Source organism: Rhineura floridana, chromosome 21 (assembly GCF_030035675.1).
Source record: "Rhineura floridana isolate rRhiFlo1 chromosome 21, rRhiFlo1.hap2, whole genome shotgun sequence".
NCBI lineage: Eukaryota > Metazoa > Chordata > Lepidosauria > Squamata > Rhineuridae > Rhineura > Rhineura floridana.
In genome coordinates, this window is record NC_084500.1 from 448536 (window position 1) to 472142 (window position 23607).

Sequence of the window (23607 nt, forward strand, 5' to 3'; positions counted from 1 at the left end):
ATGTCCAGTCCTGAAACCCGATTGGTATGGATCCAAATAATCCGTTTCATCCAAGTGTGTCGACAACTGATTAGCCACCACTCGCTCAATGATCTTGCCCAGGAATGGTAGATTCGAAATTGGGCGAAAGTTATTCAAAACTTGGGGATCCAAGGAGGACTTCTTTAAGATGGGCTTTACAATTGCCTCCTTGAGTGCTAATGGCATTACACCCTCCTCCAAGGATGCATTGACCACCGCCTTAATCCCCTCGCCCAATTTCTCTTTGCAGCTCACAAGGAGCCACGATGGGCAAGGATCAGTTAGACTGGTGGTAGGCTTCACAGTCGAGAGCACCTTGTCCACATCCTCAGAAGGAAGAGGTCGAAACCGATCCCATTTGACCGGATTGCAACTGGCCAACTCTGTTTCATTTACTGTGTCCACGGCGTACGGAATTGAGCTCCGTAAATGTTCGATTTTGTCGGCAAAGTGCTTTGCTAATTTGTCACAGGAGGCCTTAGACTGTTCCAAGGGTTCCTGAGCAACTGGACCGACCAGGCTTCGGACCACTTGGAACAACCTCCTGGGACAGCACTCTGCGGACGCAATAGAGGCAGCAAAGAACCTCTTCTTTTCTGCCTTTATTGCCACTTGGTAGGCAGTTACTGCTGCTCTAAACTGTGTCCGGACATCTTCGGAACGGGATTTCCGCCACCGGCGTTCTAGTCGTCTCACCTCCTGTCTCAGATTTTGCAACCGTGGAGTATACCAAGGTGCTAACTGAGTTATTTCAACATTTGCCGTGCCGTGTGGACACCACTGCTGAGTCTTGATTCATGGCCTCCTGTGCTTTTGGTGTTCAGGTGTTGAGTGCCTTCAGAGCATCCAGAGGTAGAGAGGCCCACCTCCAGTACCCAGAGTTGGACACGGAGACCTTGATTGTAGATCCTGCCCTTCATAGCTTGATTCTGTAATGAGGTGGATGGCATGGTTTGCTCTAGTTTAGCCGAGGGTGAGGGGGCCTCTGTGTAGCCCTAGACTAGGCACTGTGAGGGAGCAAGTCACAGATGTCCATGGGAGAGAAAGGATCTTTAAAACAGAATCAATGATTTCTGGCAGAGAGAAAGACAAGCAAGGAAGCAAGGGGGGAGGCACTAACAAGAACCAAGCGGTCTGAGCATATAACACCTGTTCTGGCTCGCCTGCACTGGCTTCCCATACGCTTCCGGGCAAGATTCAAAGTGTTGGTACTAACCTATAAAGCTTATACAGCGCGGGACCACAATATCTGTCGGAACGCCTCTCCCGATATGAACCCGCCTGTTCACTACGGTCTACTACGAAGGCCCTCCTCCGGGTCCCGACCCATAGGGAGGCCCGGAGGGTGGTGACAAGATCTAGGGCCTTCTCAGTGGTGGCCCCCGAACTATGGAATAGTCTCCCCGAGGAGGTGCGCTTGGCGCCGACACTATCATCTTTTCGGCACCAAGTTAAAACCTTCCTCTTCTCTGAGGCATTTTAATTTAAGTTAATTTAATTTTAAATTGTTGTAATCTGATTTCAGTTTGTACAGTTTTTATATACTTTGTTTTATGAGATTGTGTAATTTTATTGTATTTTTTTGATGTTCATGTTGGTGTGTGTGCGTTGTTGTGTGAAACAGCATACATTACGTTGGAGTTAAGTTGAACAAGAAACTTCTTCAGAGCATGTTAAGAGTCTTTATTGAAAGACATTAAGGCCAGAGGCTTAAGAGTAAATACATGTAGAGATTCTTCAGTCACCCCCCTTCTGGTACATCACTCTCCATAGATAAATCACAAAAGACAGCCTCTCAGCTCAGAGGCATAATTCAGAAGAACAACAACTCATAGACTCTGTTACAACTTTCCCAGCTGTTATCAGATGGCTACCATAGCAACGGCCCTGGCAGTCCGTTCCCAGACAGGGCAAAGACATAACACCCCCTTAACCACAGTTACGTCTTCAAACTTGCAGGCTTCATGGAAAACTACTAGAGACAGTAATGCCTACTGGTCACCAGCCCAACAGTTCACCGCCCAGAGAGCTATTGCTAGTCGGGCGGTATATAAGTTTAATAAATAAATAAATAATTAACAAGAGAGGGGGACCCTCCAAGCACCAAGCCAGTGAAAAAGCCAGTAGTGGGGAAAGGATTGTTTTTAATAAATGCCCAACGTGTTTGTCAAGGGCAGTCTGTCACAGAAAACAAATGTACAACATTAAAAACCGTTACCAGTCATACCAAACATAACCTTTATACAACATTAGTCAATGAAATATAAACAGTTCCACAATGAACTAAACACTGGGTATAGAATTCTAATAAATAGGAAAAAAGGGGGAGAGAAGGGAAACGGGGGTAAAGTGCATTACAAAGTAAAACTGAAACTGCACGTAGAGATGCATACCACAAAGATGAAATAAATAAGAATGACTATATAAGATACTAGCACAACATCTTCTACAAAATCTAAAAAATATAAGAAGAAAAAGTAAATGCAAAGGTAAAATATCTATTACACTATATACATGAATGTCAAAGCCGTATTAAAAATTGGATATATAAAAAACAAATCTCTCAGAAAAAGTTTATAATAATAATAATAATAATAGATAAAACATACTTTGAAATAGACCAGCAGCCAATTTTTTTTATATACATGGCTATCGCTATTCCAAATGCACCAAAAAATGTAACAATGAAAAAAGCAAAAATGGAGCACATGCCATAAAATGTCTTAAAAAATGCAAATGTTCTGCCTTCAAGTCGATTCCGACTTCTGGCGACCGTGTGAAGAGGGTTTTCATGAGGCCGAGAGGCAGTGCCTGGCCAAGGCCACCCAGTGCGCTTCATGGCTAGGTGGGGATTCGAACCCTGGTCTCCCAGGTCGTAGTCCAACACCTTAACCACTAGGCCACACTGGCTCTCACCGTTGTGTTAAAGGTGTATAATAATACAAAATGAAGAAAGAGAGATGGCTCTGGAATATGGGCAAAAAATCCTTAGCACCCAACAGCTGAAAATATAAAATGAAAAAGATTCAGCAAAAATGGTGCAAATACCATACAACTGTCTCACAGGTACATCTTTTGTACACCGCCCAGAGAGCTATTCGCTATGGGCGGTTTAAAAATGAAATGAAATAAATAAATAAATAAATGAAAATATAAAATAAAGAGAGACAGATAGTTCTAGAATATGGGCAAAAAAACCCCTTAGCACCCAACAATATAAACTTGCTAAAAATATGCAATGCTGGTCTAAAAGGAAAGAATGTGACTGTAGAATGCAAACAAGCATAGATATGGATAATATATACAACTGTTGTACCTCATGTAATAACACTGAGTTAACAGAACAACAACACCAAGCAAACAATCTGAATGCAAGAATTCTAAAACTGCTCATATAATAAATCTGAAACAGAAAATGAATGAGAAAATATAAATTTGCTTGCACAAAGCTAACGTGGAGGTTGTACGGCGTCTGGTTTTACTGAGCGTTTGTTCTGATTTGTTTGTGGGGATGGCGCTCTCCTGGGAGTCAGGTGCAGTTGTCTTCACAGGAGGCCTTTTCTCTCACTAAGGCTTCTTCAGGAGCACAGGGCTTCTGATTCCAGCTGACTGGCCAATGTAATGGTGAGAAGTGAGTGGGAAATTTGGGGACCAGTGAAGTTTGTCCTGAATTCTTTATGCCCGGAGGGGGAGGCAAAGCAGGTGGTGGGGCAGCAAGGCCAGAGTCTTGCCAGTCCTGAGGCTGAGCTCCAGGCTCTTCTCCCAGGGCCCCCGAATTCCCATCGTCATTGGAGCACTTTGCCTCTGAGCTTTCGCAGCCAGGCCCCGCCCAGGCCACACCCATGTGCTGGACAGTTGGGGGCTGACTTCACCTTAGCCCACACAACTCTCCTTTGATCCATCTGGCAACCTCATCTCTCTGCCTAGGGGACAATTCTTGGCAACTGCTGAGTGCAAGAGACTACCAGAGTCTTCCCAGAAATGGAACCAGGGATTGATGGATTGTGGAGGTCCAGGGGCAGCTGGCAGGGGATGGGTGGGCTGTATTGCTCTGTGATTGCAGCCTTTCCACTAATCCTTCCCCTCCTCTTCTTTGTTTTTCAGACCGTCAGTATCAACAAGGCCATTAATGCTCAGGAAGTTGCTGTCAAAGAGAAACATGCCAGAAATATCCTTTCAAAATTTGGCAGCTTTGGGGGGAGGCAGAGGCAGAGGCTGCGTCTCTCTTGCTGGAGCCAAATGCCCATCTTGGCTTGGACAAGCTGAGGCGGAACACAGCACCCTTGCTATGATAGTGTGTGTGTGTTTCATGTGTGTTGAGGGTGGGGTTTGAGCCTGCCTGGGAGGCTGGCCCCCTAATCCTAGATACGTGAAGATGGGCTTAACTTGTTCAGATGTTGGGGATAGATGCCCTCTGCACATGCTCCAAAGCAGGCGGTTCCCCTCCTGCTAGCCTCCCTGTCTGGGCACACTTTCTGCTGGGCCTGGAAGAGGCACACTGCTTGTTGCCCAGTACCAATAATAATCCTGCCACGTATATTTCCCACCCTCTGTTCCTGTGGCTTTCCTTAGCCTGCCTCTCACCCTGCATCCTGGGGACGCACCATGAGAAAGGGGCCCACACCTTCTGGTTGGCCGTGAACCGCTTGCCCCTCTCCAGCAATGCCGTCCTCTGCTGGAAATTTTGCCATGTCTTCCACAAGCTCCTCCGTGATGGGCATCCAAACGTAAGGATGGTCTTTTTTCTCTTCCCCAATGCCTCTTGGCTTCCACACATGGGGTAGCCCCCAAAACCCCATTTCTCCTGCCTGCTTTGCCACATGACTGAAATCCGTGGAGCCCTGGTCAACCTGGCTTAGAGGAGACGGTCTTGCACAGCATGACTTGCGGGTTGTGGTTGTGTTCAGGCCCCGGTGGGTGCCTTCAGTGGCCAGGGTTCCAGTTTCATCAACACAGTCACCAATGAGGGCAGGGCTGTATGCGCAGCACAGTCCAAATGAACCAAGGTCGAGCACGGAGAATTGGCTTGGGTCCAGAAAGGGACCCAAGGGCAAGGTCAGGCAACAGTCAAAGGTCAATATTGCAGGGAGTTCAGGCAACGTCCAACACATCAAGGAGAGGGAGCCAGAGGCCTGTGTTGTTCCCAGCAACTGGAAGGCTCAGGACTCTGGACTCCTCAGCCGCACCCTAACCCCAGCTGTTGGTCAGGAAGAGGTGTTTCAAGGATTGCTTTCTTACGCACAGTGGCTCTGGGCCTGTGGAAGCATGCTGCTCTGCAAGCCGGTGCTGGCTGTCTCAAGGACTGGGGAGGGGGCTCCACTTCCAAGGGGGCTGCTTCAGCAGGTCTGCCCTGGAGAGCTCCTCAGGGGATCCTGCCTGGTCCATCCTCTGAGGACTCTGTGCCTGGTACCAGGACGGGGCTTGGCATGGCAGCTTCTGTCCTGATGTGTGTCGCTTTGCTTCCTTGCTGCCCCTCTGTCCTCATCGGCCGCATGGCCCTGCCATTCACTGCTCACTGCAGAGTCCTGCTTCTCGGGACACCGTCTGCATCATCTTTCTTCAGGCATCACCTGATGGTTTTATTCAAATTCTTGTTTCCCTTCCTCTGGCAGGTGTTGAAGGACTCCATGAGGTACAAGAACGAGCTCAGCGACATGAGCCGCATGTGGGTGAGTGCTGGCTGGGCCTGCGAAGAGCGGCTTTGTCAACTAACGGGCACCTCCTGGTCCTGAGCCAAGGGGCCAGTTGGATGCCTCTGGCTTGGATCAGGAGGGTACAGAGGTGTTGTAGTCCTTTTGGCAACGGCATGGGATTTTCAGAAGCTCTGAGGCACAGATGACTCCCCGGTCAGTGAATTGACTTTGGATCACCAACCCCAGCTGGCTCAGTTGTGAACAGCTGGCTGGTGTTTCCTGGGGCCCATTTGCTGCTGCTGCTGCTCCTCCTCCTCCCCCTTTCTCCACACCTGCTCCTTTCCCACCTTTCACTTGCCCTTCTGAGGTGACGCCAAGGCCGCTGGGAAGGCGGAGCACTGGATGTGTTCCACACAGTCCTTGGGATGCTGCTACAAGTCCTTTGCGCTCCTTGGTCTGCCTGTCCAGGTGTGGTCCAGTTCAGCTCTTGCTACCCAAGAATCCCTTCAGACTCCAGAAGGTGGGGAGCAAGGCCAATACAGGTGGAGAAGGGGCTCCAGGAAGTGGGCTCCCTCCCCTGGGCTCTTGGAACGAGAATGTGGGCCGGGGAAGACATTTCACATCCAGGAAGCTGTGAGTTGGTTTGATGCTGGACTTAAAAGAGAGAGGAAAAGATGTGCAGGCGGTAAATATGCTCTGGCTAGAGCTCAGGCTGTTTCTCTCTGTCCCTCCTCCTCCTCACCTCTGATCCTGGCCACCTTGTGCAGATCTGTGTGTCAGAGCAACATCTAGACTTCTCTTATGCTTTGGGCACTATGTGGTGTTTTCAGGGTTATCGCTTAGCAGCTTCTCCTTATTCTCATAGAACTAAATAGTGTACCTGCAAAGCTCCCATCCTCCTGTGGAAAATACTTCCCTGCCCAAGCCTTTTGCTGTGGATCCATACAGCATGTTGTAGTTGCAGTTTGATAATTGTTTGCATGGCGGCACTCACAAGACCATGTTGAATGGGGGAAGGTCTGTGTGTTCCCTTTTCCGAGAGGGAGGATAGCTCCCAGCAACTGGGAGGCTCAGGACTCTGGACTCCTCGGCCGCACCCTAACCCCGGCTGTTGGTCGGGACCAGGGAAGAGGCCTCTTGGCTGCAGGGGTTGACACTTTCTCCTGGATTTTGCCTGGAGCGGCTGAGAGTGTATGAGGCTCTTGTATAAGCAAGTCCCCATGGATGAGAAATCATGATTCAAAGACCGGGTGCCCTAGACTTTCCTCCATCACTGAGCTTGTGTGTTGTGAACAAGGTAAGGGGGTATGAAGACACACATTAAAAGGGTTGCTGTACCAGTTTCTGCAGGTGGGTGAGTTAAGGATGCTTTGAACTTGGTTGCACCCCTAGATATCACGAGTTGCCTAAAATTGTGCACAGGCCAGGCTTACTGCGTCCTCAGAGGGCTCTAGGCTAGACCAGAGCAGCGCACAGTTCTAGTCTTTTTATTATTATTAGTAGTAGTAGTAGTTGTATGGTGGTTGCTGCTGCTGCTATCTATGACTACTGCTACGTTTACATTTGTTTGCTTTTAGTTTTTGATGTATTGGTCACCTAATGCAGGATAATCTCTAGGTGACGTGCAGCCAAGATTAAAAGCACGCAAAGATTTTGTGTAGCTGCAGTTGCTAGAAGAGAGCCTCCCGGTGGTCCCCCCGCGCAGCCCTCACTCTCTGCTGCTCCTCCTCTCTCTTAGGGCCACCTGGGTGAGGGCTTCGGGCAGCTGTGCAGCATCTACCTCAAACTGCTCAGAACCAAAATGGAGTTCCACACAAAAGTAAGTGGCTGTTTTGTCTCTTCTTTTTGACTGCAAAGCATTCTGGGTAGTCCAAGGGATCTTGGGTTGGACAGAGGAACAAACGGCAGAACCCTCACGCTGGAAAGTGAGAGGCAGGACCAGTCTAGTCTTCCTGGTGGACACAGAGGATTCAGCCCCACCTGGAACCTGGGTGCCATAGTTGGCAGGAGCGACGGCATCACACACAGGACATTGTGGGCCTGGATTCTCATGCAGGCAGCGGAGGAGGGCAGAGCAGCCTTAACTGAGCCTACACAGCTTGTGGGCCTGGATGCATTTCTTGGGAAATGTATTCACAGCAACTCCTCCTAAAATGGCCTTGGAGAAGTGCACTGCTGCTTTCTGGGCCCCAGGGTTGGGCATGCCAGAGGGAGGGGCCAGCTGGCTCCCCGCTCCAGCTGCCCAGGGCGGCATGGCACTTTCTGTTGAGCTGCCTTTCCTGTCCACTCTTCCTCTGGCCCCATCTTGACTCTTGTGCTTTAATGCTGGCAAAGGACCTGGCAAGGGAAAAGCCCAAAGGCAGTCTGTGTGCTGCTTGTGCAGCTTCGGACTTTACTTTCCCCATATGTGAGTTTTCTTCATAGCCGGCAACTTCTTACTTTTTCCTGTTTTTCCTAACTTTGTGAACCACCCATTCAGCCTTGGCCGTTGGGCAGTATGGAAATGTAATTATTAAATAAACAAACACATTTTGGAGAGGGCTGTCCTCAGCACAGAAGAAGAGATCAGCAGATTCCTGCTCAACTATGAGGGGTCAGACTAGGCGGCATCAAGCAGGGAGAGAGGACTGTGGGGGTGTACCTGGGTGTACCCATGCAGACTGCTCACTGAAATGGGTAGGTGGGTGCCTGAAGTTGGATTTCCCCTGCTTGTCTGTGTCCACTGTTGGCTCTCAAGAATGTTCCCCTGCAAGCTCTCTTCCCCGGCTTGCACTGCTGCCTAAGTGGTGATTGGCTCCAGACAGGCCCATTTGTCTTGGCTGCATCCCGTTTGGGAGTGGAGCTGGCAGCAGCAGCAGCAGGTATTTATAGAATGGAATCTGGCTGACTTCACCAGGAAGCTTGGCTTATAACCAGAGCCCCGAGACAGGCAGGCAGGCCGACAGGCCAGCCTTTGCTTCTACAGCACAAGCAAGCAAACTGGAGGCATCCTGTGCGTGGACACGATCCCCTCTGGTGGCCAGAGGATGTCTGTGGAGGGAAGTAGAACAGTTCTACAGGGCAGGGGCAGGGGTAGGGGTGGGGGTGGGGGTGGGGGTGGGGGTTGCCGCTGCTGGCTTCTGGGATTAGTTCAGCCATTCCTCTGAGATCCTGCTTTCCCCCATCCATTTGTTCCTTTCTGCGCTGGGGGTTATGACACAGCTCCCTGTGAATCAGAGATGGCCGTTTTTCTTCTCCTTCCTTCCCTATGCTTCACAATGGGTTCCAAAAGAGGCAGTGTCTTATTTGGGGGGAGGGGGGGAGGAAAAGGAAAAGGGAGGAGTGGCTTCCCCACATGCAAAGCCACCTGTCCAAAATGGAGGTGAAACTGCCAAGGGCCATCCCAGGTGGCAGCCCCAGATACCATGGCTCACATGTCCCATTTGGCATTGGCCCTCCAGGGCGTTTGGAAGAGGATCTGGCTGGAGCCCACCTCTTCAGGCCTGCCTTGAGCCAGGACTTTGGCCTGACTCTGCTCCGTGTCCCCTTACGCAGAACCCCCGCTTCCCGGGAAACCTCCAGATGTCAGACCGGCAGCTTGACGAGACGGGAGAGAATGACGTGAATAACTTGTAAGTGCCGCAGGGTGTGTGTGTGTGTGTCTGGCAGTCGTGGTGGTGGAGGGCCTGGGGCAGCTGCTGTTCCTCCCTACGGAGGAGGATTGGGGCAGTGACTGTAGACAAGAGGGTGGCCTGCCTGGCCATGCCTTGCCTGTGGAGCAGGAGAAGGGGGCACGGAGCAGGGATATGAGTGGTGCAGGTGATTTGCCTTGTAGGCCTGCAGGAAGAGTTCAAGCAGGTTGAGGCTCTGTTGGTTCACCTGCAGCTCTCCCTTTGCCAGAGATGCAGGACTCTGTTGTGAGGAGTGCTGCTTACCTGTCCGCTGGGTCTCCACAAAGCTTAGTGGATGGTCCTGCTGCCTATGTTGCAGCATCCTCCGTTCAGGCTCTCTCTCTGTGTGTCTTTCTCACTCAGTTTCCAACTCACTGTGGAGATGTTTGATTACCTGGAGTGTGAACTGAACCTCTTTCAGACAGGTAAAGTTTCACAGAGACCAAGTGCATTAGATACCTCTGCCAGGCATGACTCTGGAAGATGTGGGTCCCTTTTTGGCTGTTTGCACCACTCTTTATGGACAGCAGACACATCTCCCTCTGTCCCCTCCAGAGAAGTCGTAAGAGGGTATCCCAGAGTTCTCCTTTGCTCTGATTCTCAGAGAAGAATCAATTGTCAGTGAGGCATTCTGGGTGCGGGTGGAGAGGATGTACATTGGGGATGGGAAAACATCTGTGGCCTGCAGATGTTGTTGGACTCCCAGCTCCCATCAGCCCTAGTAGCCAGCGTGGCCAGTAGGCAGGGATGATGGGCGGCTTGAAAAAATGCCCCTCCCCTGCTGCTCCTGACAGCCCTCTGTCTCCTCTGCTGCCCTTGCTGGGGTCTTGCATCATCACAGGTGAGCTGGTTCCCTTCCTCCTCTGTTTGGCAGAATGCCTGCTCAGCCTTGGGGGTGCTCTCGTCGGCCCCTTGGCACCCTGGAACTTGGGTGTGGTGATATTGTGCTCTCCGGCTGCCAGAGCTTCTGCTTCTGGGGCAAGAGGGGCTTCGACAGCACCTTCTGGTTTGGGGCTGTGGCCTGAGCGACTCAAGCAGGAATGGAATTCATCCTGCAGTTCCCACTGCAGCACGTTCTTGCTTTTGGTTGACTCTCGGACTGCTGGGGGCCCAGTACCACTTCTTGGCCATGATGGTAGCTTTTTAGAAACTGGTGACAGAGTGGCTCTTCTCCAGGCCTCCCAGTGTTCTTAGAAACAAGTTACAGACCAGCAATTTCACATGTGTTCTTTAAGGACGTGCTGATTTGTTGATTTTTAATTTGTAACGCCTAGAACGTAATCTTTTGTTATGACTACTTGCCTCAGTTCCTCAGAGTCTCTTCCTGAAAAAGTCATTTCAAGCATTGGCATCTCCTGTACATCCTTCATGGTGCAAAGAATCCATTCTGCTTCTGTGCAGTCACCTTGTCCTCCTTGAGCACATCTTTTACTCTGTTGTCACCCGAATATCCAACTGCCTCACTAGCTGATTTCCTCCTCTTGATGTATTTAAATAATGTTTTTCAACAATTTAAAAATCTTAAATGTTTTTAGCGGTACGTTTCTTAAATCCCTTTTTTTTCCCCATCCCTTGTTGTCTATGTGCCAAGCTTATATTGTTGTGGCTTTGAATCTCCCCAAAGCATTCTGGAGAGATTTGGTCTTCTTGACTGTCCCTTTCTTTTTACCAATACCCTCATTTTTGGGAGGTTTCCTTTTTGGAAATCCAAAGTGACTTTTTTGGGCTCCCTTGGCAATTGCCCACTTCCGTAGATATTGCATTTGATAGTACGGTGGCCACTGGGTGCCCCTTTAATTCCAGGGCCTCTCCCTTATTTTGGGTTCCGTGACCAGCTCTTCTAAGGCACAGTCATTAAGGGGGATCTAGACATTGTTCCTCTTAGTTGTGACTGGAATATGCACTTTCCCCAGTCAATGTGAGGATAGCTGAAGGTGCCCGTATTTCCCTTTTTGGTTTCCCTCTCAGTGTTCAGTTCCTTGGACATGTCTCGTTCTGTGTCTGTCACGGCTCCTGGGCAGTGCCGCCTGGCCCCGCTGATCCAGGTCATTCTAGACTGCAGCCACCTCTATGACTATACAGTGAAACTTCTCTTCAAGCTCCACTCCTGTAAGTACAAATCTGTCTGTCCTCTTTGGGCCTTGAATTCCTTTGCTGCTATTATCGACCCTGCTCCTGCTCCTGTTGTTGTTGTTGAATTTTGTATCTCACCCTTCCTCCCAGAGGGAGTCCAGGGCTGCAACAGTAATAGTTGGGGTGGGACATCCGCCCACTTTGCTCCCTGGCAGAAGGGCTGTAGACCTCCAGGTTCTGTTCCACATTACAAATAGTTTATGCTCTTTACCTTTTCCTAAGTGCTGAGAGTGCTTTGCACCAATCTTGGTAATTCTTAGAATTTCACTGTAAGTTAGGCCAGCATAATTATCCCCATGTTGGAACTGGGGCAGGTTCGGGGGAGGGGGGGCTTGCATAAGGGCATTTATTTGAGATCTTGACCACTGTTGATGTTCCAGTGCCGTGGAATGTGCACTGTAAAGAACACCACAGTACTTCTGAGCATATGCAGAGTACCCTTCCCTCCTCTTTGTACATTAAAGCAGCGTCCACACCTCAGGTTTGGAAATCGAGGACTTTCAAGGCAAAGGATGTTGCTAAGCACTTCTGGTCCCTTGTGGCTTATGGAGGTCTATTGTGGCTTTGCCCCACCCGGCAGAAGCAGAGGGCCTGAGGGGGGCAGGTGTGGCTCTTTTGCTGGTGTGCACATCTCTGTCTCTCCCCCTTCTTCCCTCTCCTCTTGTACTGCCTCCTGTTCACCACCACCGCTGCAACCCCCTTCCCCTGGGCATTGTGTGGGGCAGCCAGGTATGCTCCTGCCCACCCCCTCTCTTGGCATCTCTTCTCCAGGTCTCCCAGCTGACACACTCCAAGGCCACAGGGACCGGTTCCTGGAGCAATTCAGGAAGTAAGTATGTGAATGACTCCATCCATGGCTGGGAGTTGTAATAAGTCAGTACTGTACATTTATTTATTTACAAGATTTATAAACCTCTTGATCAAAGAGTTCTCCAAGCAGTGTAAAAATAAAATTGTAGGTGAAACGCAGCTAAAATTCACAAATTAAAAAACAAGTATACATAAAACCATCATTATTTTTTTAAAAAAGTATATGAAATCAGTAAAACTCTTAAAACAAATATGTGTGTGTGTTAAGTGCCTTCAAGTCGATTACAGCTTACGGCAACCCTATGAATCAGCCACCTTCTGCTAGTCAGTTTCATTGCATGACCAAGTCCTAGGGGTTGATGAGAGAGATAAATTTTCTATCCCCTTTCCCTGCACGAGGCCCAATTATAAAAACCTCATCTTATTTCCTCCACTCACACCTGCCTTGTTTCTAAACAATTTATACTAAAAACTCATTTAACTTCACCTCGATGGCAAGAGTTGGCAAGAGGAGCCCCACTTCTTGTGATGTCAGAGGGGCAGGATTGGGGCCCAGTACTGCTGAATGAGTTGGGCTGTCTCACTTTTCTGGAATCCGCAGTGAGGGGCGGCAGGTGGATCAGCATCTCTTGTTATCTTACCTGCTTTACACAAGCAATTCTGTGTTATTGCAAGCAGGGTCCTCTTCTCTGACCTGAAACCATTAGCCTGATTTTGGACCATCCCTTCGATTTGCTTCCCTCCTCAGGCTGGCAGATTTCCCTTGGACTGGCCAGAGGACAGCTCAGGATGTGACTGCACTTTGATTGTCTTTGCTCTTACTCTTTGCAGGCTGAAGGATCTGTTCTATCGCTCCAGCAACCTTCAGTATTTCAAGCGGCTTATTCAGATCCCACAGCTGCCTGAGGTGAGACCCAGTGAATGCCACCCCCACACAGGGGCCCTAGGAGGGCTGCTGCAGCACTGATTGCCGGAACTGCCTTTTCACCATCAAGATGGAAGGCATGCAGGGATCTTGGGCAGGTGCAGGATTGGCCCATGCTATATAATGCACCTGCTCAATGCCACAATTCTTAAGTTTCCCAACCACACCCCTCTTCCCTTCCACCAGAATCCCCCCAATTTCCTGCGGGCCTCAGCACTTTCTGAGCACATCAGCCCTGTGGTTGTCATCCCAGTGGAAGCCTCTTCCCCTGACAGCGAGCCCATCACGGACCTCGTAGAGATGGAAACATCTTCACAGCAGGTGAGTTGAGGGGCAGAATTCCATGGCACAGACTGGGAACCTGTGCAGAGAGGAGGGAAGGGTGACCACGCTCTTTCTTCAGAGAATGTTGACTGCCGCTGTGCCACAGGCTGAATTTCTGTGAAGTGCCGTTTTAGCTTTGCAGACTCTTCACCACTCTGGTTCCGTTCTGGTGGGTAGCCTGCTTGTGCCATCAGCAGAAACGGATGCTGTGTTGTCTCCTGGACTGTCCCACTTCAGGTTGGAAGTGGTGAAGGAACTGTGTGTCTGTGCAACTCCCTGTCCCCAGAAAAAATCCCTGCATGTAAAAGAATGTCAAGTTGAAGGGGTCAGTTGAGTCTTCGCCATGGCATGTTGAAAATGCGAAGGGGATGTGTTGCATTCAAATAAGCATCCTGCACCTTGACATAGAACAATCCAGGGAAAACCTGGCTGCTGTCCTCCTGATGACATCTCCTGGCCCTGAGAGAAATTAATAGGAGGTTTGACTCCTCCTTTGGAGAAGCAAATGTAGCCTCCCTTCCTCCTGAACTGTGTGTGTCCCAGTGGCGGCTGCAGTGCCGTGGACTTTGAAAATTCAGACTGAAACACAGCGTGGATTCCACTGCTTCACTGACATGGAGCCACCAGGTGCCCCTGGCGTGTCCCTGTCCCAGAATGCCTCTGTTGTCCACACAGAGCATCTGCCTGACACAGTCGGACCTTCCTAGTAACATCGTAGTGGGGAGCTTGTATTCTGCTGGGGTGCATTCGGAAGGAATGTCTGCCTGCTCTTGAGCAGCTGTAGGCCAAGCTCACCCAGGATCTCTGCTCTCTCCTTAAGGGCACTCCATGCCTCCTCACTCCTCCTGGCCAGTCATCCCGCACCAGATTGGGATTAGCATGTTCGCCTCAACCTCTCTCATGTTTTCATGGCATACGGTAATACAACACCAAAAGCGACTGCAGGGAAGGCTCTGACTGAGCGTATCCCAGAAAGAAGAGTGGGCCGCTCATCTGCTGCAGAAGGCTCTCGTCTTCTAGATCAGGCCAGAGTTTTCAGGTGCTCTCTCAGCTGTTGATGGGCAGGGGAAGAGCCTTCGCTCCTTGTTCAGATGTGGGCAGGGCTGGTTTCCCCTGCTTGCAGTGCAGGCTGTGGTCTCACTTTGGAACTGGAGTAAGCATCCAGAAACAAAACGTCATTGCAGAGCCTGTGTGCAGCTGCTCAGCTGGTGCCCACTCAGATGCCCAACATCGACACGGGACCTGGAGGGAACCTTCTCTGCCTTTCTCTTCTCTCCAAGGATAGGACCCCCACACACACACCCAGGGACCTGAGATGTGGGGCTGCCCTGGAGGTTGGTCTGGAAGCTGCAGCTGGTGCAAAATGTGGCGGCGAGACTGCTCACTGGGGCAGGGTATCACCAACATGTCACCGCGCTGCTGAAAGAATTGCATTGGCTACCTATTAGCTACCGGGCCAAGTTCACGGTTCTAGTTTTGGTGTGCAACGCCCTATTCAGCTGGGACCAGGGTACCTGAAAGACCATCTTATCCCTTATATAACCAGTCGATCACTGCTCTCTGCAGGTGAGGGCCTCCTGCAGATAGCATCTTGTCGGGATGTCCGTTCCACACAACATAGGAAGCAGACCTTCAGTGTGGCGGCACCTACCCTGTGGAATTCCTTCCCCTTAAATATTAGACAGTCGCCATCTCTGTTATCTTTTCTACTCCTGCTGAAGACCTTCCTCTTTCAACAAGCCTTATCCCAGTCTGCGTCTGTGTTGGAATTGCTTTTTAATATGCTTTTAAACTTTTTATTTTTTAAATATGTTTTTAAAGCTTTTTAAAAAATGTTTTAAAGATGTTTTGTTTTAATATATTTTAAATGTTTTTATGATGTTTTAAAGTGTTTTTAGTGCTTTTGTTTGCTGCTCTGGGCTCCTGCTGGGAGGAAGGGTGGGATATCAATCAATCAATCAATTAATTAATGAGATGAGGCTGTCCTCTGCCCACCCACCCCTTGCTTTGAGTGACATCTCTGTTTGTGGGTGGGTGGGCATGCGCTAGGCATGTTTAGCCTGGCATGGAGCTGACAGCCTCTGTCTTTTCTTCTTCTTCCAGAGTCTATTTGACAATAAGTTTGATGACCTTTTTGGCAGTTCGTTCAGCAACGATCCATTCAACTTTAACAGCCAGAATGGGATGACCAAGGATGACAAGTGAGCGATGAGCCTTCTCTTTAACGCCCCTTCCTTTCCTTCCTTCCTTCCTTCCTTCCTTCCTTCCTTCCTTCCTCCTTCCTCCCTTCCTCCCTTCCTTCCTCCTTCCTCCCTTCCTCCCTTCCTTCCTCCTTCCTCCTTCCTCCTTCCTTCCTTCCTTCCTTCAGGAGCAAACTGCGCTTCCCTTCTCATTTCAGGGAACATGGGAAGCTGCCTTCTGCTGAGTCAGACTGCTGGCCCATCTAGCTCAGTATTGTCTACACTGACTGGCAGCAGTGGCTCTCTAGGTTTCAGGGTCAGGGTTCTTTCCCAGTCCTGCCGGAGATGCTATCGGGGATTGAACCTGGGACCTTCTGCATGCAGGGACTCAACCACTGAGCTTTGGCCCTTAACACATCTTTCTTTAACTGCATCCAGGGCACTGTGTGTGAGTTGTGCAAATGCAGAAAGTGGGGCCTAGCATAGCCGTCCCTTCCAATCTCTGCCGTAACAATGTGGAGGGCCTGGAGACACCCCCCCCCCGGCTCCAGCGTGAAGCGGGGGTGGGGGGAGGCAGTCTGTGATGTGAGCAGGACTTCACTGATGAGCTCCTTCTCCTTCCTCTTCGTCCAGTGCAAGCAAGACATGCAAACGTGTTTTGTCACCAGGCTTGCTTTTTCTTTTCTTTCACTCAGAATTTGGCTTTTGTTTCTTTCTAATCTTTATCCCCAGGACCGACCGTGCACAGGCTCTCCTATGAGAAATGGCACACTGGCAGCCCAACGTGCCTTGTCTGCCCTTTCCCAATAACAGCTGGAGCTGTCCCAACCTTTGGGGCTGGGCTTTCCAGCTTGTAGGTGGGAGGAAGGGGCTGCAGCTTCTTTGGCTGCTCCCAGGAAGGAAGGCTCGTCCTGGGGCTGGCTGCCACTGGCACTTGGAAGGCCTCAGCAGCAGCAGCAGGGGCACCGGAGTGGCTCTTCCTCCATCGGCTGCCTGGGGCCAGCTACAGCAGGAGGCAGGGGACCTGCCCCCAAGTTGTTTTGTGCTCTTCCCCCGGCCCCAGCCCCAAGCTGAGGTGCAGCAGAGCCCTTCTTGGAAGCCCATTGGCACCCTTGGCTACCCTCAGGAGTTGTTGGGCCTCTTGTGCTCCTCCGGCTGGGCTGCTCTTCCTCAGGAACCGTTCATGGCTCAGTTTTTCAGTCTGGGTGGTCCGTGGGTCATGGAGTGAGCCATTCTCTTCTGGATTTTGGTCTGCCCGCACGGTGCCAAGGGAGGGGGCCTTTCCCCATGCTAGTTGCCCTCCTGTCAGACTGGACACATGAGAGCTGAATGCCACACCCAGATGACACAAACCGTCTCCTCCTCCTCCTCCAGGGACCGGCTAATTGAGCAGCTGCACAGGGAGATTAGCACCCTCAAGGAGGAGCTGAAGAACTTCAAGGCTGAGGTGAATGCGAAGCCCCCATCGCTGACGGTGATGCAGGGAGGGGGCTTCAGGCTGGCACCTGCGCCTGGGGCTGTGCTCTGCTCACAGGGAGGGAGGCTTGCAGGGGGAAACAGGACGCACACACAGCCCCCCCTGCTTCAGTACGAAGGTAGATGTTGTAAAGCGTCTCATGAATCCAAACTGCTGCATCAGTTAAAACTGGAGCAGCCACATCCCTTTCTGCAGTCCTAACAGCTGCCAAGGCAAGGCCCAAATCCCCCCCCCCATTTCATCACCTGCCTTGCCCTCCCACCCTCTTTGGGTTACCCCAGGACACTTTGATCATGGACAGATGTGTCTGCCAAAGATCACCGTGTGGCCTCCCCCACCGTGGTGCCCTCCGGCTGTTTTGGACAGCAGCCCCCATCATTCCTGGCATAATGTGGCCGTGGTGGCAGAGGCTGCTGGGAGTTGCCGCCCAGAACACCTGGAGGGCACCAGGTTGGGCGAGGCTACCACATGGAGTGTCCACCCATCACCAGCAAGTGCTTCTTTAGGGCAGGGGCAACGGAGGGCCAGGACTGCCCAGACCTCTGTGCTGCGATGGCAGCCGCCCAAGGCCAGTCAGGCAATGTGTTGGGGGTGGGGCTGTAGCCATTTAACTTTCCCCCCCTCTCGCTGTGAATGCACACGCCCTGCCTGCACCTCACCTGAGCACAATTGTGGGAAGGCATTATGTACCAGCCCACCGTAGTGTTCCAAACCCATGGATGCCCCTTCAGTCTGAATGTGATGCCCTTATTTAATTGTGTGTGTTGCTTTGTGTCCTGCTGTGCTTGGCCTCCACAGCCAGTCCTCACTCCCCATCAGTCTTGCTAGGGTGTGCTTTAAGTCCCCCTTCCCCTTTCCATTTGTGGGGCCTGCAGAGCCATCGCCTCATGATGCAGCTGAAGGGGCGCGTCAGTGAGCTGGAGGCAGAACTGGCGGAGCAGCAGCACCTGAAGCAGCAGGCCCTGGACGAGAGCGACTTTCTGCGCACAGAACTGGACGAGCTGAAGAAGCGGCACGAGGACACGGAGAAAGCCCAGCGCAGCCTGACGGAGATAGAGAGTGAGTGAGGAGCGGAGGAGGAGGAGGGCGCTGGACAGCGCCAGCAGCCTCTCCTGTTGAGGCAGGCCCTGCAGGGTCAAGGTGGATAAAAACGTATAAGCACAAACGATGGAAGTATGCAACAGTTATCGCACCACATGGCAGCGGCAGAGAATGTGTCAGCAAATTTATGGTTACGCATTTTGGCTCCAGGTTCTGGCTGTAACAGTTTGAAACATGTACATTAAAACCAAGTGGGCTTATAACATAAGCAAACTGGCCCCCTCCTGCACAGAAAATGCACAGCTAATTCACCCCAACCACAAAGCTTAACTCCGAAAGCAAGACATGCATCCCTTTTGAGAGATGCTTTAGTGAACCTCCCACAGAAGAGATGCAGGCCTCCCCTCTCTGCCCCTGTCCTGCTCTGAGAACGTGGCATACAGGTGGTGTCATGAAGTAGCCCTTGCTGTGGAATGCAGGGAGGGGGAAGCATTGTCAGTCCCTCGGGCGTAACTCCTTTGATGCAGGGAGTTGCTATGAAGACAGAGAGGAGCAACATTCCTGCCCTCCTCCGTTCTTTGGCTGGAGCTGGGCCTGCACAGTGGCAAGGGGCTGGGCCGGGCCATCCCCATTTTAAAACGGTACCCCCGGCAGCATGGCCTGTTCCTCTTGAGTCACAGCCCATGCCTTGTCTGTGTCCGTTACAGGGAAAGCACAAGCAACAGAGCAGCGATACACAAAGCTAAAGGAAAAGCACAGTGAGCTGGTGCAGAACCATGCAGACCTCCTGCGCAAGGTAACCCTGTGTTGTTCCTCCTCCTCTGCTTCTCAGCGCTGGGGAGTTCTGGGGGTCATATTGTTGAGTTCCATGCAACAGGACAGGGTTACATCCACAGAAGCACCCCAAGGGAGGGTCTGTTGAGGCAGTTAAGATTCAGTAGTTGTGAATCACTGGCTTGTTCCTACAAGGATTTCCACACCCTTCCTGGGTCAGCTGTGGACCATTCTGGCCTAAGAAATACACCACAAATGTTCTATGCATTTGCTTAGATTGCTGTTTACAGTTCTGGGCATTTCTCTTCAACGTGGTCCAGAAAACCAATAGCCAGAGGGAGGGGAGGGAGAGCTTTGGTATGTTTTTGCGTTGCACAGAGCAAAAGTTAATTGTTTTGCCTGAGATCAGAAAGGAATCTGCAGAATTGCCCAAGTGCCAGTCAGTGACTGAGTGGCCAGGTTTGGCTTTTTGGCAAGGGTCTTCTGCACAGCGAGTCAGGGAGGAGTTGCTAGAGCATGGTTCTGCTGCGTAAGCCTTTTGGGGGGCAAGGAAAGGTCGTAATGCCCCTGAAGATGGGAGGAGGGCAACTGTTACCCATGAGGCCAAGTGGCTGGATGTCCTTCTCATTCTTTTGCCTTCCATCTCCTCGGTCCTTAGCATGCTGAGGTCACCAAGCAGGTGACGGTGGCAAGACAAGTCCAGAGTGATGCAGAACGGGACAGGAAAGAGCTGGAAGACTCCTTCCAGCGGCTGGGCGAGCAGGCTCAGTGGAAGGTGAGGAGGCCCAGGGGGTGGGCAGAAGGGGACCTTTCAGGAGTGGTGTTGTTTTAAGTAGAAGGAAGGGGGGATGCCGGATGTCAGTTGGAGAAAGGCTGGGGTGGGGGAACGAGGGGAAAGGGTGCTGATGTTCTTTAGTCTCCCTGCAGACTCAGGAGCAGGTGGAAGTCTTGGAGGCCTTGCGGAGGGAGCTCGTTGCCAGCAAAGAGGAACTTCAGGCCCTCCAAAGCACGGTTGAGTCCAGTGCACGGGTGAGACTCCTCTGCCTTGCCTCCTCCTCAGAGTCCCTGGACAGTTTACCTAGAGAGCACAGCCTGGCCCTGGGGCCTGCGCGTGACACGTCTCCTCAGGGACCTCTCCTCACTCTGCTGTGATGTGCGTGGGCACATAGAGAGACTGGTTGCTGTGATGGCAAGCATCACAAGCAGCAGAAATGGCAGCAACAAGCAATTTTGGGTGGGAAAGAGGAGACGGGGTGGCCAGTTGCTGGTAGAAGGCAGGACTGATCAGCCCCTGGCTTGGGGGCAGGGGTTGGTTCCTGCAGAATTGAAGTTGTTGTTCTCCCTCTCTCCCCCCCCCACCTGTTGCCTAGTCTGAAGCAGAGGCCCACAGTCAGTTGGCCAGCCTGCAGCTGGAGACAAGCACCCTCACAGAGACAGTGGCCCAGCGTGACCAGCGGGTGGCCGCTTTGCAGGCCGAAATGCAGCAGCTGAAGACCACCCTGGAGAGAGGGAAGGAGGACAGCAGCAAAGTGGTGGAGGAGCTGCAGAGACGCCTGGGGGAAAGGGTAAGCCTGGCTTGTGTGTGTGTGAGAGAGAGAGAGCCCAGAGAGCGGCCCTGCTCTTAGCCAGGGGCTTTCCAGGAAGTGGCACGACACACTTCTTGCATGGACAGAGAGGGTGGGAGTCAGTGCAGGGCCACCCCAAGTCCCTTGTTCAGGTGGACTTTAGGTTCTTGCTAGGCCTAGAAGACAGGTGGAGATGGCACCTTGTCCTGGTCTGTTTCCTCTCCACTTGGGTCATGTTAGGAGGATGCCTGGCTGAGCCTCTGCACCCTCTCCACCCTCTCAGGTGATCTTTCTGTCCTGCTGAGTCCTGGGACTTGAGGGGCACCTGTATTTTGCCCTGCAGAGAGGATGGAATGCACGTGTGCAGACTGGGGGAGAGGGGAGAGAAGCAGGCAACTCTAGTCCCTGTGGGGGTTCTTGGAGGCATTGGAGCAGAGGGCTTTAGTGATAGTGGTGGCCCTCTGTTGGCCAAGGATGCCATGGATGCCATGGATCTCCAGAATGGAACACCAGAATGCCACCACTGGCCCCTGGTTCTCCTCCCCAATAAGGAATCTGCTTTCCCAGGGGCCAGTTCTTCATCCGGGCGCAGGGTTGCTTCAGCTAAGCACTTGGGTGCCAAGTGGGCAGTCCTTGCCAATGGCAGGTTATCCAGACTAGGCCGTTCAAACTGTAGTTTATGCCTTGCATCCTCCTGCCCTAAAAATCCACCTGGAGGGCATCCAATATCACCATAGCTAGGTGGATTAAAGCCTTTGTTTTGGCTGCCTCCGAGGTGTGACCCCTGTCTGTCACCGAAGATCATGGCTCGTTCCCGAGGGCAGTTGATGCTCCTTTAGCGGAGATGCGTCTGGTGCCAAGGTGGGCAGCAGCCTCCGCTTTTACCAGCATTCTAAGATGGATGCCAGTGCCTGAGCCAAGAGAGCATTTGACAGGAGACTGTTACAGCACATACTTCTGGTGTGCTGAATTCATATCCCTCAGAGGGGGAGAGTTGGGCAAGTCGTGTGTCTGGATGCCGAGAGAGGGACGTTGGTTCCTGACTGAGTGCACGTTCTGGTCCCTTTCTTCAGGTGGCGGAGCCCTCAGTGGGCATGGCTTGGTCTCTGTTTGCCAACGTCTCTCTTGCCAGGCCTTCTCAAAGAAGGCTCCTCATCTTTTTAAGCTGGTGCATCTTCCTCCAGTGTCTTTCTGCAAACACTGTTTTGTGCTTGGCACTGTGAAGCCACCTCTGCCCGCCTAGGCAGGTCTTCCAAGCTGCGTTGCGTGATCCTGCCTGCCTCGGGTAGTGCACAGAGGCAGCCCAGGTCTAGATTGCCTCACGCACCCTGGGCCTGAATGTACATTTGCAGCGAGTGTCCAGCGCTCCGTTTCCCAGCACGGGCTGCCTAGGCTTGGGACAGGATGAGGTGAATGAAGAACAGCCAGTCTGGCACTTCTAGTAGGCCAAGAGCGGAGGCCTGGTCTCTCTTCTTCTGCCCTTAGGAGAGGAGCACGCAGTCCCTCCGGCAGCAGCACCTGGACAAGCAGTTTGCCCTGCTTCAGTGTGCCGTGAGGGAGGCTGAGCAGATGGTGCAGGATGCCCTGAACCGACTCGAGGACCCCACTCACAGCAGCTGCACAAGCTCGGCAGGTCAGCAAGCAGGCATGCGGCTCCTCGCCCCCCTCCTTCCGCAGAGATTCCAGTGGTCAGAGACCCATGGAGCCAATGTGTGCTTTTTCTCACCCTCACGCTTCCAGAGGGAGTCTTAGACTGGCACAGCTACTTGGAAACTGAGCAGTTCTTGCGGAAGCTGGAGAAGCGATGGCTTCAGTTGCCAGGGGGATAAAGACTGCTGATTGCTCTCCCTACTCTGCACTCCCTAGCCAGGCAGTCTCCTTTCTTTATTTTTTATTCATTTATCTGTTCTTTATCCTTTATTTTGAAAAAAAGTCTCTCCCCCCTGCCCTTAAATATTTTAAAGGCAGGTTACAAACTAGAATTGATTTTAAAAAGACAGCAAAGGGGAAGGCCAGGCCATGGAGCCTAGTTAGTCCCTGCAGTAAGAAGGCCGTAACATTCTGGGCTGTACGTATTGGCCAGTTGCAGTCCTTGGGAGTGTTTACTCCATGCTTCCTTTGTTTTGTGTGCTGTGCAGATTACCTTCTGTCCAGGACCCTTGCGGCTTCCGAGTGCGTGCAGCGGCTGCAGGAGGCGGGCAGCCAATACCTTTCTGACCAGTCAGGTGAGAGGCTGAGCACCCTGGGGCCGTGGCCCCACAGGAATAGTTGCCCCTCCTTGTCAGCAGCATTCCGCTTCCCGCTCTGTGTCGAGGAGATTAGAGTTGACTGATTCAGCGGCACTTCTCTCTTCCAGTGCTGGAGATCTCAGTGAGGCTGGGATGATGACAGCATGGGCTCCACACACCCCTCTTTGGTTTCATGCACCACTCTCTCGTTTCCTTCTAGATGTGAGCAGCGTGTTGTCATGTGTGACTCTCTTTGGCCACCTGATTGGGGACACCGTCTTGCAGGCGAGCGCCACATCACACATGGCCCCCATGGAGCCTGCCGACGGTGAGTATCCCTTTCAGGAAAGGGTAGCCAAGGAGCAAGGGCTTCCAGGCCGTGCCCCTGAGCAGAGCCTTTCCTTTTGCCTGTTCCCAGTGCTGTTGGAGGCCTGCAGGCACTGCGGTGGTGAGTCCTTGCACTACCTGGGGGCCCTGAAGGCCAAAGCCTCTTGGGAAAGTGCTGACAACGCAGCCGTCAGGAACTGCCTGGGGAGAATCACTGCCATTGCAGAGGTGAGTTGCTGCCTGGTTGGGGTGAGCGGAGCAGAGCTCCTCCAGGGAACAGCTCAGCGAGCCGATGACCCCGGCTCTACCAAGGTGTATAGAGAAGGGGAGGGGGACCTCCAGCCCATGAGCCTAACCCGCCCTGTCAGACCTCCCCATTTGTCCAGGGAGGCCGTTTAGGCCAGGACAGGCCACCCTAAGGTAAAGATGCATCTGGGCCAAAGGGGGGGCTGCAGCCACCTTTGAACAGCTGATCGGCCCCTCCGGTAGAGCCCTGTGCACCGTGCTCGGCATGCTGAA

At 52.0% G+C, this 23607-nt stretch overlaps 1 protein-coding gene across 3 annotated transcripts in view; it reads left to right on the forward strand.

Moving 5' to 3' along the window:
* HIP1 (huntingtin interacting protein 1) overlaps nucleotides 1–23607 on the forward strand; it is a 68087-nt gene that overhangs the window by 36844 nt on the left and 7636 nt on the right. For all 3 annotated transcript variants that reach the window (XM_061604661.1, XM_061604663.1, XM_061604662.1), the window contains exons 2-22: nucleotides 4126–4189; nucleotides 4606–4748; nucleotides 5634–5690; nucleotides 7393–7473; nucleotides 9189–9265; nucleotides 9668–9729; nucleotides 11273–11413; nucleotides 12209–12266; nucleotides 13079–13154; nucleotides 13359–13493; nucleotides 15600–15697; nucleotides 17051–17123; nucleotides 18029–18212; nucleotides 18902–18990; nucleotides 19627–19743; nucleotides 19896–19997; nucleotides 20339–20533; nucleotides 22019–22166; nucleotides 22672–22758; nucleotides 22982–23089; nucleotides 23180–23316. In XM_061604661.1, coding sequence (XP_061460645.1) covers nucleotides 4126–4189; nucleotides 4606–4748; nucleotides 5634–5690; nucleotides 7393–7473; nucleotides 9189–9265; nucleotides 9668–9729; nucleotides 11273–11413; nucleotides 12209–12266; nucleotides 13079–13154; nucleotides 13359–13493; nucleotides 15600–15697; nucleotides 17051–17123; nucleotides 18029–18212; nucleotides 18902–18990; nucleotides 19627–19743; nucleotides 19896–19997; nucleotides 20339–20533; nucleotides 22019–22166; nucleotides 22672–22758; nucleotides 22982–23089; nucleotides 23180–23316 — 2232 coding nt within the window. The remainder of the gene's footprint in view (nucleotides 1–4125; nucleotides 4190–4605; nucleotides 4749–5633; nucleotides 5691–7392; nucleotides 7474–9188; nucleotides 9266–9667; nucleotides 9730–11272; nucleotides 11414–12208; nucleotides 12267–13078; nucleotides 13155–13358; nucleotides 13494–15599; nucleotides 15698–17050; nucleotides 17124–18028; nucleotides 18213–18901; nucleotides 18991–19626; nucleotides 19744–19895; nucleotides 19998–20338; nucleotides 20534–22018; nucleotides 22167–22671; nucleotides 22759–22981; nucleotides 23090–23179; nucleotides 23317–23607) is intronic.